At 30.0% G+C, this 21,849-nt stretch overlaps 1 protein-coding gene across 5 annotated transcripts in view; it reads right to left on the bottom strand.

The window, feature by feature from the left end:
* LOC129980970 (prominin-1-like) overlaps positions 1–21,849 on the bottom strand; it is a 196,114-nt gene that overhangs the window by 26,990 nt on the left and 147,275 nt on the right. For 4 of the 5 annotated variants that reach the window (XM_056091516.1, XM_056091518.1, XM_056091519.1 and 1 more), the window contains one exon: positions 792–1,057. In XM_056091516.1, the coding sequence (XP_055947491.1) occupies positions 792–1,026 (235 nt within the window). In that variant the 5' untranslated portion in view covers positions 1,027–1,057. Of the gene's footprint in view, positions 1–791; positions 1,058–2,343; positions 2,763–21,849 lie in introns of those variants that run through there. The other variant, XM_056091517.1, reaches the window with a different exon arrangement.

Raw genomic sequence — 21,849 nt, forward strand, 5'->3', positions numbered from 1 at the left:
TGAAAGAACTGATATTACACATATGGATAATTTATTCTTCAGCATGCAGTTATTAGAATTACATTCTTATTCACATTATTGAATGTGGACCACCGATACAGCTTAAAACTTTGAAAAGTCAAAAATATCTAGTAATTAAAAGAAATCAATGAAAATCATATTTCAGAATGAATTAATGCTTCAGACATATTCAGTACCAAACTATTTTAGTTCTTGTATATTGACTGCATGACATTGGCAAAATTTTAGCTTAACTGCATACCACCAGTGAACTTTAAACTCAGCCACACATATTGGTAAATATAATTAGTTAATAGGCTAATTGGGCCTTTTTAGTGATTATATATAATAAAATAAATTATTTTATTTTTTTCATTTGCAAAAGATATACAGAGTATGCATTATGCTTAAAGTCAAACTCTGCTTTATAAATTGTTTTGAATTTCTTATTTTATCAAAATTTTAGAATACTTCAATTTAGCATTTGCTCATTTTAAATCTAATTATACTAAACAATTGACACAGCTTATCCAATTATTAAAATGCAGATAAACAATAAATATCAGATGTGTAAAATTCACTAATAAAGTATTCAAATATTTATTGATTTCAATGACAAAATTAACAAGAAGGCATACTAATGTTCCAGAATCCATTCCAAGGGACAAATATTTTTATAATTACCATGTTTAAGTAACAAATACAACAAGGAATTGGCAAAAATTTCCAGGCTGTCAATTCTTGATATAGAAGCACTAAAATTTTTAAATTTACTACATTCTTATGCTTACCCAATGTTCTTTGGTCAGGTTTGATGAGCTCCAAGAATTTATTTACCATATGATACCATCCTGTGAGTGATGACTCTTCCAGCTGTTGAAGCTGTTCAAGCTTCACAGTTATGGGATGAGGAGTTGTAGGTGGGGGTGTAGATCCATCAGTGACCCCTGATGATCGACTTGAATGAGCAGAAAAAGAAGTGTGCAATAGAAGAAGAAAGACTAGGGCTTTAAAATTGTGCTTCATGTTTGTAGAAATATGTTACTATTTTAATACTCTGCAAAGAGAAAAGAAAAGGCTATGTTAGATAATATTGTCACATTCTTATATTTCAAAAAGTTAAAAAAATACAGTACAATCCTAATGAAAAAAGCATTGGTCTGAATAGAAAAATACATCACAAATCAATAGAATTAAATAATGTCATGAGAAATTTCAAATATATTACCATAATTTAAATTGTAAAAATCCATTGCTTATCTATTAAAAGTAGGGGCAATATGCCACAAAAGGTACATGATAATTACATTTTAAAGTCAGATGACATCTATCTTTGGCATGTGACTATGCCATTACAAAATCCAAATTTCAATAAAATCATGAAAGGAATTTCATGGTGACTTAAAGATCCAAGAATGAAATCAATTCACATACAGTTAGATGTCATAAGACATCCACCATAACATTTATCAATAACTGACTTCATATAAATTGATTTAATTATGAAAGCATAAAAAAAAACCCTATGATACCTTCTAAGTACAAGATTAGTACAAATTTATATGTTTGCCCTACATGCTTATTATATGGTGCTGCCCTACAATTGGAAAAACAAATTTACAACTATAAGATATTGCTAGTTAGTTTAACAATGTAAAATAACAATCTAAACTTACAAATAAAAATTATTTACAAATTTTCAATTACTTTCTTTCTAAAAGATACAAATGAATAATATTATAAGGGAGTATAGTGTAATTGCACATTCATTTTGTTGTTATATGATAAATGGTCATATAAATAAAATATTTATATGAGCAAATAATATCAATTTCAAAATCTGTATGATGTTTTTTTTAAAATTACTAACACTTAATTACTGCCATTAACCAAAGAGAAATATCAGCTTACCAGCTATTTCATTTTATAATTTTTCTTCTCATAATAATAAAACTTTCTGAATAAACAATGACTTGAATTTATCTATATATTAATCAGTTATTAATTTCTAATCCATTTTGTTTAATAACTAAAATTTAAAAAAGTTTCAATATAAAATAAGTATAATATCATAGAGTTTATTTTGTTTAATCCACTATAGAATAAATATAATAATTAAAATATTCTACTATAAATCGTCCTATATCAATTTCAATAATAAAATGTCATCAAATTTTTTTTTAAATTATTAATAAAAAAGGAAATCTTGAAAATAATTCAACAAGTTAAATTAATCTATTTAAAATTTAAGCAAAATCCAATATTATATTATCACGTTTCCGATGAATTTTAGAAAATAAGGAAATATTCATTCGTTTAGAAAACCAAAGCGGTGTAACTTACTTTCTAGAGAAGGAACATACAAAAATACACATGTAAAAAAAATCGCAACTTAGTCAAGACCGGGCTACACATTCCTACGCACAGACGAAAGCGAGTGCAACAAAGTGTAGAATTGGCGGCGGATTCGCTAGAAAGGTATTTGCGTGCGGAACTGTCATTAGGAAATTCCAAGTAGTACCTATCAGGATTCACAACGGAACTTAGCTGCTTGAGAAAACGGAGATAAATAATCAGCTAAAAACTCCAGCTGATGGCAGGGACGCGTAACCATGACACTAATGTGACGTCATGTCCTCAGAGGTAAACGAAAAGGCTGAGTGAGAAGACACGAGACTGGAAACCGACTAGGGGCTCTTTCTAAGGTGATTCACCGATTTCAAGTTTTCACACAGGTTGCCAATTCAAAATGGCGAGAAGCCAAAAGTGTCGCCAAGTTGTAAACAGAGAGCAAGTTCGGATTTGTTTAAATTTGAATGCATTAAGTGCTGCAGTCATTTATATTGATTCGAAAATTGGGATGTGATATTCCAGTTCAAATAATGCGATAAATCAAAGTAACCTTTAATTCATGGAATTTAAATTATTTAGATATATCAATCATGCATATTTGCAAATAGATAAGATAACAGAAATGTCATTTGATGATTATTGCTGTTATCTTTTTCTTTATTATCTGTATCGATTGGTAAACAATGTAATAAATTCGGAAAATAAACTTCTGGTGTGAGAATGCAATAAAATTAATACCATAATATTATTCATTCAAAATTAAATGAATGCATAATCATTAATTTCGATATGTTTTATTATAACTTAGAAATTGTGTTAAAAAAAATTGTATTTAGATTTTTAAAATTTGGTACAATTTGGCTTTAACGGCGCCCAAAAAGAACCAAGAAAAAATTTCAACAAATTATAAAAATATACTCGAGTGCATAAATATATACGTATTACTCGCATGTTATACAGTTTAACGATTTAAAAAGCCAAATTGGCAAAAAATTTTCTTGGCGTTGTTTGGTCGCCGTTGCAACCGACAAGTACCTAAAATTTCGATATGTAAAAGCTTAATTTTCGGAAACCTCGTATTATAAAAATAAGAAGAATTTTTATTTTTAGTAATGATCAAAACAATATTGAACACTTATAATTTAATAAAAATATTTTGATTTTCAAACTCCTTTATTTTTAAATTTAAAAAAAAAAAATCGGTTTCAAAATACTACAATACAAATTTTTTAACGCCAAAAAACTCGATGAAACTAAAAATATGACATACAAAACTATAACACAATGGCTTCACTATAAAGAAACCCTCGGTCTATTCTGTAAAAGGGTGGCGGTGGTGGTCTTCAAAAATTCGTGAATACAATCAAGATGGGATGAATTTACTCTCCTCCCAATTTCGAGTACAAGATTTACAAGTTTGGCTGGTTACGAGTGACGTGAGTGTAAGGATTGTATACAGACTGCTTCTTTTCCTTACCCTTGACACAGAACAATAACCACAAAGGGAGAAAACAAAACCGTAGGAATACCTTTCAAAGTTATGTTGTCATATTTGTAAATAGAATGCCATTCAAATGAGGTCCATGGATTAAAGTAACTACTTGGAAAATGATTTAATTAAGCAAGAACAGTCTTTCGTGGATTCGACAACTTGCAGGTGAAGTTACACAAGGGCTATTCTGGGATTGGCCTCATAACAGTGGAGGATTAATTATTTTGCGGCTTTATATGGAGCACACTGTGAGGACCTTCTTTTTTTTTTTAAATAGATTGGTTACATATTTCAGCATACTTTTACATGTTCATGATTTAATAATAACTTGGTGAAAGAAAATGATTTTATTTACCTATTATGATATCCAGATTACTTAGCCTCCACATTTGTAATATTATTGGAACCATCGTTCAGTAATGTGATATTTTATAACTGATTTCGGTGGTTTACAAATATTTTATAACTCAATGAAAACGTAATGAAACACACAGAAATCTGATTAATTACACTTGATTAAGTGTTAATATTTTTCTAATGTTTTATAACTCATAGAATTCGTATTTTTTACAAACTTATTTACATGGTAACTGGGAATATAAATTATTCTAACCGAATTGCTTGTCCCCCCCCCTCTCCCAAAGTCTGACAGCTCTAGGCAGTTAGTTGTCTAGTTAGTATTCCGCCAATTCCTTGTATTTGATTGGTTAGATGACCAAAATTAACATACCCTCCAAACTTTCAGCATTTTCAATCGAAGATGTCTGAATGCTCACAAGTTTATACACAAAATTTTTATTTGGAATTGGACGTCGAACCTGTAATGTTCTAACGCCGAAAACTAAACTAACGCCATTAAGTTTCCAAAGCCCTCCGTTAAACATAAAGTTCGATTTAGGTAAGCTCTAGAGTAAGCTAAATTTCTAACAGATCAGTCACATTAGTTGACAGAGTAGCGGTTTCATGACTAAAGTCTATGGAAGATCCGCCATATAGGCTTGATGCACGTTAAATCCGACGAGGGTCAAATGTCATTCCACTGGTATGGTGTGGAAATTAGAAGTGTCGACTCATGTGTCATGCTCATCATCAGGACAAGGTATGAAACTAATTTAATACAGCTTCCCAAAACTGGACCACATGGCAACTAAATTAAAATTAAACTATACAAAAGTTTTTAATAATAGCACTTATTTAATACGAATATATAATTATTTAATACGAATTTATAATTATTTAATACGAATATATACTTATTTAATACGAATATAGCTCATAGGAAACGGGGGGCAAGGAACTCCTATGATTTAAGTCTTCCGCGAGTTGAAAATATTATTACTAATTTCTTTCTATAGTGAAAAGGGGAGGGGGGGGGCTTTTATTCGTCTATGAAACAGTTCTAATTTTTCAAACCTAGACTTCATAATTCTTTTTACGAATACTGGAGATGAAAATTATGTTTCCTTATAATAATAGTTCACTATTAAATTAATTAAAATTCATTTAAGTAAAAGAAAAAAAAAACTAAATTGTAAAAATTTTGAAATTTGATCATCTAATATCAAATGATTTCATTTTTCCTCCCTTACTTAGGCATTCAATAAAGAGTTAACTGCGAAATTTTTTAAAACCTTTTATAGAAGAAACATTAAATTCTTTTTAAACGTAATGCGGGCATCCTTTGATGTCACTTTGAATTTTCGGAATCCGACAAACGATTTTTACTTTTTACTACTTTGAAGACCTCGGTCTTCAGAATAGTGCAAATACCGTGAATTTTTTAGTCGTTTGTAAATCTTCAAATACCGTATTGCAAAAAATTTAACGAGTCCGTTCTTGCGTACTTTAAATAGCTGAATACATCATATAAAAATCTAGTGAAATGAATATTTATGAGGAATAAAATTTGTTCCGAAATGTAGATAGTAAAAAGTTACAATGCATTTGAAACAACTCTATATGCTTTATCAAATCAACCAATAAGCAAGGAAAGATTGGAAACTGAATATCTCTAACACAAAACACCTTCATTGAATAAAACGGAAAGTACGTGTTGGGAAAAAATCTTTTGTTGCTTTAGAAATGTGAAATGCTGCAGAAGCAGCATTCGTGCGAATCGGAAACAGTACATCATTTACACAGTGTTACAGGAGTTTTCCTAAGGTATAAATTGGTTGTTTTTCGAAGGGGGAAAAATTCATTTAAATTGTATTCAATAAATAATTAGATCGGCTTTATTTATATAAATATGATTCATTTTTTTTATTTTAATGAATTTATCTTAAATATAACAAAGATTATTGACTCTCGCTTTAAAAATAATTTTTTGTTTTTACGAAAATATCATTTTTAGTTTTGGTGTACTTGTACTAAAATAAATATGTTTACACATAAAGCCTTAAACAAAGCTAATTCTACAATTAAACTCAAAACACTTTTGTTATAAATTCATATTTACTCTAGTTTAATACATAAATTACTATATAACATCTTTTTATCTAATATTTTTATTTCGAATAGAACTAATGTTTTTGCTTTAATTCGTAGTTAAGAAAAGTTAAATAGAAATACATGATTCACAAAGAAATTTTGAAAAATGACTGTTTTATCCTAAAATAGAATCAATTAATGGTCACACGAAATAATTCCATCCATCAAGTCAATTTAACTTTGAAATCCATGACACATCTTTCATTTAATGAATGTAGTGTTATGTCAAAATAACATTTCAGACTGTCGCGTACACGATTTAATTTAAACCTCTCAACTTAACAATTTTTTGTAAAAATCGCAAACAATAATTTAAGCAAATTCTTTCAGAACTTTTTTTGTAAATATTAGTTTAATTAAAATTCTTTTCTTGCAATTGTGAGCGTTATTTTGTCACACAAGCTTAAAAGTTTTTTTCGATCAAAATAATTAGATGTTTAAGGAATTTAAACAAAAACTTATTATATTTTTAGGAACACTTTGTCGATTTGAAAAAAAAAAAAAGATAAAGGAAAAATAAGGAGGGAAGGGGAAATCCATGCTTCACAAATTGTACATAAATTTGAAAACTTTAAAGGGCTCCGAAAAACTAAACCAACAATTCTCTTTAAGTCAGAACATCATCAAATCCAATGCTTGCAGTCAAACAGAGAAGAAACATCAAGTACATCAACAAAAATAAAGATAATACTATAACGAGTTTTACGAGTACATGTTCCAAAATGCATGAATTTCTAATTTTATTGGAGTTTAATGGCCAGTAGAGTGACAAATTTGGCAAGAAGACAAAAAGGTAGAAAGACTAGTAATTTCATATTGATAAGAAAATAACATACATCTTTCTACTTTAGGCTAAACGCCAGTTTTCCTGTATAACTATATTCTTATTGAGAGAAAAATATCAAAATTTTAAACTCTTTTTCTTATTACATGAAGATAAAGAATTTTAGAAATAGTCATAATAATAAGATTTTTTTTAAAAAATACGATTTTTACTGGTACAACCCCCAGTTTTCAAGAGAAATATTTCAAATTTACGTATTTGACGATTTGTCCATGTGCTTGTTTTTAGTTTAGTTTAACTACATTAAATTCTTTTACTCAAGAAACACGAGAGCTCTTTCAGGATGTGCATGTTAATTTAAAGCACTGGCCAAATTACGAATACAACACTTCAGTCGGAAGCTCCCCCTTCCAATTGACATGATGTGAAAATATTTCAACTATATCCATCAGTTACTGAGTTATCTGCCTAAAATTATAGCATGAAATGCTATATTATAACTACTCCTTTTTACACTAACAAGAAACATCATCAATACAGTTGAACTTTGATTGAATTTATTTTTAAAAAAAAATCCAACTTCGACTTGAGTAACCACAACCACAAGAGAGCTACTGCTCACTTGCTTCAGTGTTAGGGCGATTTGAATGATTGGATTGCAACTGCAATTAAAATGAGTACCTTCATGAATACAGAATAGATCTCATCACAGCTCGGCCTACGTGTCCTTCTCTCAATGCAGAGGTATGGCGCGTCATCGGAGTAGAGGTACCTCAACCTAATATCATTACTGTTCCTAACTAGCTAACGAGAATCTATTAACTTATACAGCGACTTATCGAACTCGACTGTGAGTAAAGAGAAGCGTAAAAATGCTTATAATTTTTATGTGCATTTTAATATCCCTACGTTATTTGTCGCATGACTTGCCTGTGAGTCACACATACCGTCTAATCGCAAAAATAACATCGTATAGCTAAAAAAAAAGTATTTTGTTACAGTCACATTTATTACTTCACTTTATCATGTTTAAAAGATTAGCTTAATAGATATGATAAGTAGCAATGAACAATGCTAATTAATAATCATTATCAGTGTTTACAAAGTTTTGAACTGATTTCATTTTTTAAAAAAAATCAACTCAGCTTAAATACATTTAAATACGTATTTGTAAAGCAAGGACAAATTTTCGAACATAAGGAAGATAAAAGAAAATGCCTCTTTTCTTCTTCTCCCTCCTCCCCCTATTTACGCCGATTTCTGACAGGAAGGGTAATTTTAAAAAATTAGAACATAAATTGTATTTTATTTGGAAATTCAATTTCACCTTCTTAACTGTATCAATTGCTATTTAATAAGAAAACCTTCTGGACGTTTCTACTGCTCGCTATAAGTGAAACTTGGAGAAGAAATAAGGAAACTCATGAAAAAAATGACAGGAAACCTTTAAGGATGGTAATGATGAAGTAATGAAGAGAAACCAGATTTACCGAAAATCAAGGATAAAAGAAATAGGAAATAGTTTCAAATACCGGGAATATTTTTTGAATAACAGGAAGGTAGATTGTCAAGATAGATCCACAGTTATTGCCAACATCCGACAGCAAGACGTCAAAGATGTTTCCTAGTTCGAAGTAATTCTACGTTGGAGACAGTTTACATTTTACTTTCATAATAATAAAATTGATTCATAAAATAAAACATTATATAATAAAATTAGCTCAGATAGCGCATCATAAAAATGTATCATCATATGGATACATTTGTTTAGTTAGACTATGTTCCATGGAAAGAAAATTATTTAACGACTGATAAAGCGTCAGTACTAAGGATCTTTTAACCCTCTGCATTTTGTGATAAGATGCATTATCATACAAATGCGAGTATAAGAATTTCTTTTAGTGCTTAGATATCACAGAATGAGTTGTATGTTTGCTATAATTCTTAAAAAGTAATGTGAAAGTTTTTGTAATTATGCGGTTTATATGACAACCATTGCCCAACATAAAGATGCAAACAATGCATTTGGCACACTTGCATTCAGACTGGACATAGTAGGAAAGCAAAAGATTAATTTTAAACTGCGGTCAGATGAAAATGAACAATACCAAGCTGACGTCATTTGAACTTTGATTTAAAACGCAATAATTTTATATATACAACCTCAGATCACGTTTATAAATATATAAAGTAGACATTTGTCTACTACAGCTCTAGGATGCACCGAGTCCTCGAGATTTTTTTTCCCCCTCGATTTTTGAAATACATTTAAGTTTGTGCTTCCGTTAAATTATAAAGATGTACAATATAATTTATTTTAATTAAAATCAAGTATTCTTTCAATTAATTTTGGAACATTAGTAATATTCCTAATTAATTTCTATTTGGAAGTTTTATATTATATTATATTATAACTGTGCATTTTTTTTAAAATTTACTCTCAGAATTTTTATAAAATGACCATTTAATAATCCTAAACTTTATAATTAAAAAAACAAAACATTTCTGATTATATTATTAAATAGCGTTAAGAACATTGAAATTTTTTTAAATACTTTCTTTAAAATTACTTTTAAATTTCAATTGTGCATTCTCTTATGCGCCGTATACTGAAACCAATTTTTAAAGAAAAGATCTGCTATTCAGAGTTTTGTTATTTCAATTCACCAAAAAGTACTACCTAAAAGTACTTATAGAAAGATTAAATTAAAATTAGTCTATATGTATTTGATTTTGAAAGTTTGGAAGAAAAAAGGAACCACAAGATTATACTGACTCTAAAAATATATTATTATAATAAAAAAAATCCGAAAATGCTTTTTTTTTTTTTTGTATAATTGAGCTAAATTTGTGGAGTATATTTGAACAAAATTTAATTTAAACATAAGTATTGTTTACTAACAGATTCTAAAACCCTCCGCACTTTTGCGCATGCGTTAGGATGAGTATAATTCGTCAAAATAGGGGCCAGAAGATAGATAAAAAGAGGAGAAGTTTACATTTAAAAATAAAATAAATATCAGAAATGCGCACATCCTTCCGCGTCTCGCTCCTCAGTGAGATAGAATCGTCGAAAAGTGGTCGTCTCAGGATACTGAAACGAATAGTAACAAGTATTCCGTGTAATTGAAATGAAAGTCAATATGAGGAACTATAATTTCAATCTAGTGAGTTCTTGTTATAGGCTCCAGTCGTGTAGAAACACATTTTGAATTAAGATATAATGAAGACTTCCACTAGTCAACTTGAGCTACAGAATAAAATTTCATTTAATTTTAATTCAAACTTCTCTCTCTTAAATTTTTAAACATTGTTCCAAAACTGAAGAAAAGACAAATTCTAGTATCATTACTGAAGTGATATTCAGATGATATTCAAAGAGCTATAATTTCTTCTCTGTGTATACCAGGAATAAATTCGAAAAAGTTTTTGAATCTCTGGAAATAAAACAATAAAATTTTTCGCGATGATAGCATTGATACAAATAGATAATAGGGTACATAATAAGAGCTCTTGTTTCAAATTATCATTAATTTCACTTTTCATTCTTTTCATCCACTTCCCAATTTCATGAATTTGGCAACTACATAATAATTGTAAAAACCGTAAAAATAAATGCTTTATTGGAAACACCTGTTTTTTACCCAAAGATAAATAATTATCATTCGAAAGAGATATAAATAATGTCATTTGATGGGTTTCTCAGTTTATATATACAAACACTGAAGACGGATAATAGTAATCTTCCGAGAATTCAATACAGGCATTTTCTATCTTATCTCATAAAATGATGAAAAAAATTCTTTATTTTTTTTCCATAAAAAGTAGGTTCGATTTCGCCAAATATTTATTTATGAGGCTTATATAAGATAAATATGGAATGGTTTTCTCCATGGAATCTCCAAAAATAGTGTGATAAAGTAAATGAGATACAAACTCAAATGCATTGTCCGGGTCAAAATGAACGATGACTTTTGAGGCTATGATCTAGTGAATGTTAAACCAATCTATTATAAGTTTTGCTAATAACAGCATAATTCTGATTACGTCAAAAAAAAAAAAAAATGGATCCCTACAAGTAAACACAATACGAGGAGAGATTGGCGATGTAACGCCACACTCAATTAAATAATCTTGACAATCATTTTAATGCATTTAAAAATCAGCGAACATGGTCTCCCCAAACACTATCGCATACTCTCCAATAACCCAGAGAACGCCTTGAATGGTATTGGCGTACAATAAAAACATTACCCTTTGGTAAGAATTTAGCATTTTTAATAAACCTATCGTGTGATTCTTGGCGAGTTTATAGGCGACTCATCCCTGGCATGCGATTAATAGTATCCGAAAATCGAATTCGTGTTTTATACCCGTTTTTTCCAACCGATTGAAACAAAAATTTGACACCAAACTACATTTGTAATCACAAAATACTATACCAAATTTAATGTATTTATAAGTTATTATGCTTACATGTTTTTGAAAATACAGACCGATAGACGGTCAACCCCTCTTTGGATTTGGCCCAAAATTTGATAGGTATTTATAATATAGATATTAAATATGTATCTCGAATTTTATTCATCTGGGTCCCTTTGTTTTGTAGTTACTGTGTTAAGCTACAAACAGCCGGACAGACAGACTTCTTCTGTAAAGGTTTTGCTCAAAATTTGATAGAAATCTACAAATTTGGTATAATGAACATATACCAAATTTCGCCAGTCTAGATTAGAGCGTTTTTGTGCAATATTTACCACAGACAGACGAATATTTTCCAAAAATGTGTTTTTAGAACTCGGTGAGGTCTAAAATGTAGAGATTCTTCAAAATCTCGAATTCGAATTTTTTGACGATTACAACACTTTCTCTATACTACGTCTACGAGAAAGTAATAATGAATATATTTACATCTACGAGAACGTAACAATGAATATATTTAAACATAATTTAGTTTTATGCACATGATTCAGCCATCTGTATAATAAAACTCTATAATTAAAAAAGAAGAAATTAAATGTCTCGGAGTCAATTTTTTATAGTCCTAAACATTTTAGAAACTCATATTATTACATCACTCATCGCTGAAATAGTGCCAGACAGCTTTATACATATTATAAACTTAAGTTGCCGCTGATCATAGCCTTCTCAAAATCCTTCGCACGCCTTACTAACATCATATTTATAAATGCAGTTTCAAATAAATGATATATAGTTCGACTACCATAATATCTCTGAACAAAATCAAATTTTTTATGATTATTTTACTTTTAGAAGGGAATAAAGACTTGAAAATCAAACTAAAAATCATAACATCAGTTTGTTGGCAAAGTTTCAATTCCGATGTGAGTTACTGTGAGAAGAAATATTTAATTATTTCTTTCAACAACTCATGGCGCGTCTAATCAAGGCTAATTGTGTGCAATAAAATTAAATAATGCTTTGAATTAGTTAGAAGTTAAATTTTATTGGCTTATGATGTTTAAAAACAAGAATATGCCTTTGATCCTTTAAACAAAGCAGTTGCACTCGCCACGTGATCGTCCAATTATGTTTGTGTTAAGAAAATAATAATAAAAAAAAGGGATGAAAGTTTCCTTTCACTTTTCTTAGTTTTAAAGGACTTTGAAAAGGGACCCACTTAAATTTTATACAAACAAGCATTACAACGAAATGTCATTTTGAAATTGAAAGTTGGCAAAATTGGACATAAAATATTCTAAATTTATTTATACGAAATTCAGTTCATAAAAATATAAATCTAACAAATATAAATCCGAAAAAATATAAATCTAAAGAATAACTTTGCAAAACAAGGGGTCAAATGTATAATAAATTATAAATATACATTGCATGACTAAGCCACAGCTTACAAAGGGACAGAGCAGTATATTCTCCACCCTTATGCAGAAGTCATCAAGAACAAGTTCTTCCAGGGATAAAAAAAAATCCACATATACATCAAATCCATGCCGGTATTTTTTTAACGGTTTCAAGTCACACCACTCCTTCGCATTAGGAAAAATCTACGTCACTTAACCTAAGAACACCTGAAAACTCGGTAACCTCAAAGCGAAACTCAAGAAGACGTTGGAGGATCGTGCAAAAACAAAAATAAAAACCCAAAAAAATGAAATAAAAAAGGCACGAACGGTAACGCGCAAAATAACCTCCCAACACACACGCATCTTTTAAACAAATCGTCTGAAGTTAAGGCAGGAGGGAGGCAGTGTGGCCTTGGCTCTCAGGTGAGCGTGAAAAAGGCCTCGTCTTAATCCGCTCAAGGCTAGCATTACTTTTTTTCATCCCCCTTTCCATCCCCGAAGAGAAAAATGGCCTCCGCAGCAGACAATCCTTTTTATTCTTGGCTCGTCAAAAGAGAGATTTAAAAAAATAATAATAAAAATAAGCTGACATGAGCCTTAAGATGTGAAGCAAGATTAAAAAATAAAACAAATCTCATAATGACGTTCAGACGATCGCTAACAGCTTACGGCACATGTAACGGTTAGGTCATTCTGCAACAAGAGGTTGGTTCTTCCTAGCGCAGACGATTTTTAAGCAACAGGGTTCCTCTTTATGCAGAAGTGAACATATGCGGTGTATGTAGATTTAAATCGTTTGTTTGGTTTACTTATGTAGAGTATGTGTCATTAATGCTATTCATAGAAATAAGCTAGTCGTCATGGTCAGTCATGTTTGTTTTTCAAATACTCATTTATAATAAGCTAAAAAGTAGCATATGAGTTCATGAGGTAACAAAACCACGCTTTGATCGGTCACTTAAGTAGCTTTATCATTCCTGATCAAGATTAAGTTATTAAATTATTAAAAGCAGGAACTGGTTTTGACCGCACGGAAGCTACTAATGATAACAAAATAATAAAGGGATCAGGGAAAGGTCAGTGACATAGAATAAAATATGTTTCATTTATTGCAATTATACACTCAATGGCACTTTAATATTGTTATAAAATATTACACAATGTCATTTATAGAAGACAGGTTGTAAGTAAAGGAGAAACTTCTTATCGGCATGATGGAATGTAAAGGTAAATTACTTTTCATTTAGATTAAATGCAAGTTTTAATGATAGTATATACGATGGTTCTACCGTGAAATCGAGTCTCAAACCTATAAAGTCCAGTCTCGAAGCCGAGACTACCAAGAAGTTGCCATATCTTCAGTGAACTAAAAAAGAAATATTTCTCATTGTCTATCTTTAATTCATGCTTTTAATCTAAGAATCTTGTTGTCGACTTACAATTTCTAAAGAATGACAAACAAAAAAAGTATGCATTTAAATGAAGTATTTATTCGTCTTATTTGAATAATCTTTTCATCGTCAATAGTCAAATATCTTGTTTCTTCTTACCGTCACTATTCTGTTCGATAGAGTGTAAAAGTGATTATTTTAATTTAAATTATGCAATTCTAAATAGTCTTTAATTATAAAGAAAACAAATCACTATCTTAAGTAAATAAGCTCTAAAAAATTCCATACTTCATTCACTATTATTTTCATATTTTTTTTTAAATTTAACTTCGTAAAGCATAATTATATGAATAATAAGTACATTTCAGTCATATAAGTACATGTCTGGATTTCACTAATATTTCCACCGCAATTTCTTCTGATTCATAAATCTAGTTATAAAAATTTCACTTCAAAAATCTATAAAAGCCGAATAGAATCCATAGAGCAGTTTGCAAAAGAAGGGAAAAAATACTTCACAGTACAACAATACGAGGAAAACATGTATGTTTAATATGTAAATGATGCCACTAATGACAATGGTGTAAGAACAAGTACTGGCAAAATGCCAATGGCTTACAAATAAAGTGCATACATAGGCACATAAAATACTACTACAGGCCTATATAGGCACATAAAACACTACTACTGCCGTACAAAAACACATTAAGCACTGCTACTGTCTTACATGAGCAATAGAACATTGTCTTACAAAGGCACATAGAGCACTACTACTGCCCTACATAGGCAAATAAAACACTGCTACTACTCTACACAGACATACTGGACACTCTTAAAACACAAAACAAGCACACAGATCACTGTTACAACACTAAAACGGTACACAAACCACTGTTAAAACCCTACATAGTCACACAGATTACAGCTCAGACCTACAGAAATAAATAGACCACTGCTCCATCTTCACGTAGGCACATAAAATACTGTAACTATTGTATCAGCTACGATAAAAAAAAAATGGACATCACCCTAAACGTATGTGGGACCCCTCCCTCTTACTTTACATATCGAATTCCAAATAGACGGGCAAAGAAGCTTTGAAAACAGTATTTAAACATTAGATACTAGTATTTAAAACACTCCTTCAATACGGTTAGTCTCTTTAAATATGAATTCTTCCACGTGCGTCTTGTGAAACATTAACATCAATGACCGTCAAAAAATAAAGCACGCGATTCAAATAGAGGCATCGAACAAAGACTTGATCAACGGCTAGAGACCTTGGATAAAGGTCATGTCTTCTCCCAAGGTCAGGTGATCTGGAAAATCTTAATAATCCCTTCAGCAGACGCTGAAGTTGTGATATGAAGACAAGCGTATAACACTTACAACATCGTGCCATATAATTAGTTGAATCATGATAAAAACAAAGTAATGAATGCATTGCGAAATGCATAAACACAAAATTCACTTTAGACTGATAGCAGGAGAAGCAGCAACAAAGAAAGTAAAAAAGCCAGGTAAATCACCTTGGATTCTTTTTTTGTTGCAGTCTTTTGGCCTCTTAAAAGGCCAATCAAGACTTCAAAAATAATCTTAACGAAGAACCTATCGCACTTTTGCGAAGGCGATCATGTGAAACATTCACAATGGAAAGCGTTTTAAACATCGTCTATTACATCAAAAAGTTTGATAAAAGAATAGATGATGCACTTTCGTGAGTCATGGGAGCTTTTAAAATTACGCGTACTTCCACTTTGGTGAACAGAAGTAAATACAATTAACAATGGTAATGCCCATCTGCAACGCAAGGTTTCGTCTCTATGGCCACAAGAGAATCTTCTAACCACAATGGGATGATTCTAACTAATTCGTAGAAAATTGCCGACTTTATCGTTAATGCTGTTCTTCCATGATTCAAGACACTTAAATAAAACTGGTTTTGCAAACATTAAAGGTAAGCAATTCTAACTGATAGTTACACATTTTTGAAGACAGGCCATACAATTTTAAATGGTGCGCAATACAACTTCACAGAACATTCATTATGCGACAATATAAAAGAAATAAATTTTACAAAATTGATGCTGTATTATTTTTGATTAAGAGACCATAAACAAGGTTTATAAATCGTCCGTGTTTATTTTTTCGTGCACGAAATTTCCAAAGAGAAAATATAATAAAACACCATAAAGTACGTATAATAATCAGTAAATGTAAAAGATTCATAATTGAAATTATAATACAAACTTCTATTATTCTAAATGTAATATCATCGATACATATTCATCTAAAAATAATAATTTAAATGCTTTAAATCAGTACTAGTATATTATTACATAATAATATTAGAATTAAATGCTCAAACACGTGAAAAAAAATCATATTTTTATTACATACCTCGAGTTCTAATTGTGCCTTTCTTTTCTATAGATAATGTATGCGCTAGTAAGAATGAGTTTAATAAAACAAAAAGTTAAACTGTCGTTTGACATGTTGATTTTCTGTAAATGTTAAAATTATATTCTGTAATTAATATTATGCAACATTACGACTCAAATTAAACTCATTGAATGATTTTTCACTTAAGTTTTGAGAAACAAAATAAGTTCAAAGTTTTTCTATGCAGTCCTATGCGTTTGAAGAAGGACACTTTAATTTCTTCATATTCAATCCTGTTATCATTTAAATTATTTAAATAGCAGGGAGGAAATGAATGAAATGGTCCTATTCCCGTTTTCTAGAAAAATTTTCTCCTTAACAGGAACAGAGAAATAAATCTCATGGCAGAAGTTTTGCGAATTTTAGAAAGGTAAGAAACGACGCATAACCAAAATTTTGCATCAAGTAAAAGCACTATTTTACTATCCTAATATTAGGAATGAATAGGAACATTGAAGAAACAATAGAGAGATGTATAAACAGTATTTTAATGCATTATTAACGTCGAAAATTCGATCTCAAGACATCAACGTTTTAAATATTCCTAAGTCAGAGAAACTGATTTGGGAATGATATCTTTTCAGTTGAATATGAATATGAAAGCAAAAATTTGAAATTTTGTTCATTATTTACATTAAAACTGTAGATTTCGACCATCTGTTTATTCGCAAGTCCGTGATTTGGACAATAGAAAAAATGAATAGATAACGCTTTAGATAAAAGAAATTTGGCATATAGTTTTCACATCAAAATTATATTTTAAATCTAAAAAAAAAGGACAAAGTCTCTGTACTAGAAAGCCTAATACAAAATGCGCCAAACACAGTAGATAATCGAACACTCCTTCTTTTTGAGATGATATGCGTTTTAAGAATCAATGCAAGCAACGTTTTATATTAAAACTACTGCAAGTATAAGTGACAACAGCCGTTGCACGAGTCACAAGAATTTAGAAAACGAGATTTCTAAAAGCAGACGATATTATTATGATGCAGATAGCAACCCGAAGATTCTTTTTTTCTTTTAAACTTAAGAATAAGAATAAATCAATGTTTATGAAAGATAACAACAATATTACATCAATGATGTAAATATTTGTAAATATAATACTATAAATCCACTTTATTAAAAATAATTGAATTTTATTTTGAAATAATTATCTTTATTTTAACTTTACAACAACAAAGAAATTCATAATAGTTAAAACTATTATATATATGTATGGATCATCATAAATTAAGCAACAATGATAAAGTAGAAATGAAACTAATAATTAGAAAGTTATTCACGTTTTACAACAAAAGATGATGTAATATTTTCTTCTTATTATCGATATATAATATTATCGCAGTAAGTCATTCACAAACATTAAGATATAATAAAGATTCACCATTTTGTAGGAAAATAATTTTCCTCAAATTTTGTGACTGAGATAGCACTCTAACCACTTTTAATATATTTTAACGACAATTTAATGAAGAGGTAAAAAAAATTAAAAGAAGAAGAAGAAGGCTTATAAATTTATGCCTGAAAGCTGAGAAGAAATACACTTATTTTTATTCGGTTGAATGCAAAATAACACACTGAATCTTGATGAGATGATAGCAAAATGGCTAAAAAAATTTTGATCAGAAAGTTTTAAGTCTCCTATATTTTTCGAACTTCAAATGTAGAAAGAACAGCAGACTAAAGCTGAAATACTTAACTACAATCCACTCACTGTAAGTTAAATTCAAGTGTACCAGTAGATCATTTGAATTTCAAAAACGGCAGACTTTTAAATAAATGTTTTATTCTCGTTTTCTTGCCAGTTTTATCTTCAAACAGCCTTGAAGTTAACTGTAAAATTACTCAGACGTTTTATAGTGATGTTTTTAATAAAAGAAGTAGACTTTCAATAATATTTCTTCTTACAACTTTTGATAAATGTTCAAAGCATTCAGTACTATTAAAGAAATTTTTTCCTAGAAACGAAACTTCACGAGTCACTTACAAGCGATAAGATATTCAATCCATTGTGCGAAACATACAAACAAAACAAAACAAAAAACAGCGAAAGTGGTCACCCCAAAACTCTCTAATAAGGTGTTATCCCGAAGAGTGCCTTCCATGGTATTGGCGTACAATAGTTACGACATATCAACTTTTGGCATGAATTTTTATTGAATTTATAGTATCATCCTTAGCGAGTTATTTGGTTATTTGGCTATTTATCCCTGCCATGCCGTTAAAAGTATCCGAAAATAGAATTCATGTTTTAGACGCGTTTTTCTGAACCATTTGAAAGAAAGATTTGACACAAAACTGCACTTGTAGTCACAATGCCATAGATATTTAAGTCACTGCGTTTTTAAATTATCGCTGTTCCTGAAAGTACAGACAGACAGACAATCAAACCATAATTGGATCAGGCTGAAAATTTGCTAGATGTCTACACTACAGATGTTAAATCTCTGTACAGAATTTTATTCATCTAGATGTCTTTGTTTTATAACCATTGTGTTAACTTATATTCGAGCCGGACTTCTGAACAAATTTCGCTCAAAATTTGACAGAAATCTGCAAAATTAGCGTAAAGACCATTTACCAAATTAAAACCGTCTAGCTCGAAGCATTTTCGAGTTATCTTTGTCACAGATAAATAGACAGATGGACATTTTCCAAAAATGTGTTTTTCGAAATAAGGCGAATCTTCAAAATCTCTAGTTCGAATTTTTTGACGATTATTGTCTTTTATATATTACGTACACGAAAAATGTTTTAAAAATAGTATCAATGTTGCATTCATTGTTAATGATTTATGAAATCTCTCTCTCTCTCTCTCTCTCTCTCTCTCTCTCTCTCTCTCTCTCTCTCTCTATATATATATATATATATATATATATATATATATATATATATATATAATTTTAATTAAACAAAAAAAGTGTAATTGGATCAGGAAATACGAGAACATTTTAGAATTAAGTTAATAGGGTTAAATTAAGATAAAAATTCGGAAATTAATTAGGATTTAGTTTAGATTAGCGTGTGTGTGTGTTAATTAGTTTCCTAATTTTTATCCTAATTTAGTTCATATTAACTTCATTCTAAAATGTTCTCTTACGTTCTGATCTCATTCCACCTTTTTTATTTAATTAATTCAACAGAAACGCTGTAAAAATGCTTAAATCTGAACTTTTACACGCTCCGAGTGAAGGGATAAAAAATTATCCACCTAAGCGAATTCTTCTTAAAAGATTCCTTATTTCCCTTATCTAAATCGACATGTGTAAAGAAATCCCTATCAGAATCTCACTGTATAAAACACTGGGAAAAATATTTTCTCTCTCTTGCCTCTTTTACGCTCTTCTGCTCTTATATTGCTGGTGAACAGACACTAGTCCGTCATCGCTTCTTGTACATAAATGATGCCTGCCGGGATGGAATAAAAGCAGTGTTTAAAATTTGAAAGTGTCATCTCCTCTCGGCCATGCATCTGCTTAAAAAATTATGATTACATATATATAAATAAAATGTTCCTTTAGTTATCAGAATCACGGTTTCATTCAGTTGTTTATTTTCTAACTTTAGAATCGTATTGAATGTTTGTAGACTCAATCAAGATTGAAATAGGGGAAGAGGGAATTTAAACAATTTTTATAGTACAGACGTAACAAATTTCCAACAATTATTTCAAAAAAAGAAATAGTTAAGTGGCATGCCACTGAGATTACGTATCAACATACACGACGTGACAGAATAAAGACAAAACTGAATAAAGAGGCGAAAAGGAAACACCAGAATCAATACAGATGCGACTACCGATGCTACACCTTAAAAAGAGAGAAGAAAAATTATCATTTGTGGGCAGGTGCAGTTTCCTGTTCACAGAAAAACATAAACAATAAAAGCATTCGAAGGTCACAGAAGTTTGCAGAGAAAACTGCGGAAGCGCTGGACAATGAAACAATGCGATCCACACATTTTCGGCAAGACCAGAGCGAGAATCGTATGGACATCACACGAGAAAGCAGTCAAAAGGAAGGCGGTAATTGGGCTACTATGCAAAAGAGAATGAAAAAAAGATGAGTAGGAGATACAGCTGACGCCATTTTGTAGGTTCCCCCCCCCCTTTCATTTCCCACTAATTAAAAACGTGACAGATGTAACCGGAAAGATACGTGTGGTGTATTTTTTTTTTTAAAGAAACAATGACACACAGTACCCACAAACTTGTTGATAAATCGTCTAAAATAAGATCCCACTGAAATAATGAGCAACTTTTTAAAACGCCCTAGACAGCATGAGTAGGCTTTAAAAAAAAAAACTGAAAGTTCTACCTACATAAGTTAAGTTCAGTGAAAAAGTAAGTGAGTTTCAGGGAACACTGTAAAAAGTGGAACAAGGTTTGTAAAAGATAAAATTCCGATAATTTGGCATTCAATATAAAAACTGAGGTATCGAAACAATTATAATAATAAAAATAATAATAACAAACAAAACTTTTTTTAGTAATAGATTTATTTTGGATCAGATATAAATTTTTTAATCTGAAAATGGGAAATGAGTAAATATTTTATAGAAATCATAGAGTACTAAATTACTCTAATCTAAATAACAAACAATAATAATTTATTCAATTTACTCCTTCATTTTTCAAGTGTCAAACGATTTTCTCAATTTATGTAAAAATCGTCAAACTAAAAATCGTTAAACCATATCCTCCAGTCAATGATGCTCATATCAATGAATGACGGTGATGCATTATCCACAATTTCGAATAATTTATTTCATGGACAGCTTTAAAAGTGCATGAAATTCAACGTAAAATAAAAAAAAAAAAAAAACACATATGAAATGTATCCATCTAAAGCAAAAGTTTAAAATATTACAAATTTGAGACACATTTACGAGTGTCTTACTTTGATTTAATTTCATTATATTAACATTTTATTTTATTAACATATCGGTTATATCTTATTATTCTTTACTTTTTTTTATATTAGCATCTCATAAGAAGCAACACAGATTATTTTAGGATGGAACTCGCAATTTTGAACCATGATTAGATTTTAAAACCAGAACATGCAT

This window comes from Argiope bruennichi, chromosome 8 (genome assembly GCF_947563725.1).
Source record: "Argiope bruennichi chromosome 8, qqArgBrue1.1, whole genome shotgun sequence".
Lineage (NCBI taxonomy): Eukaryota > Metazoa > Arthropoda > Arachnida > Araneae > Araneidae > Argiope > Argiope bruennichi.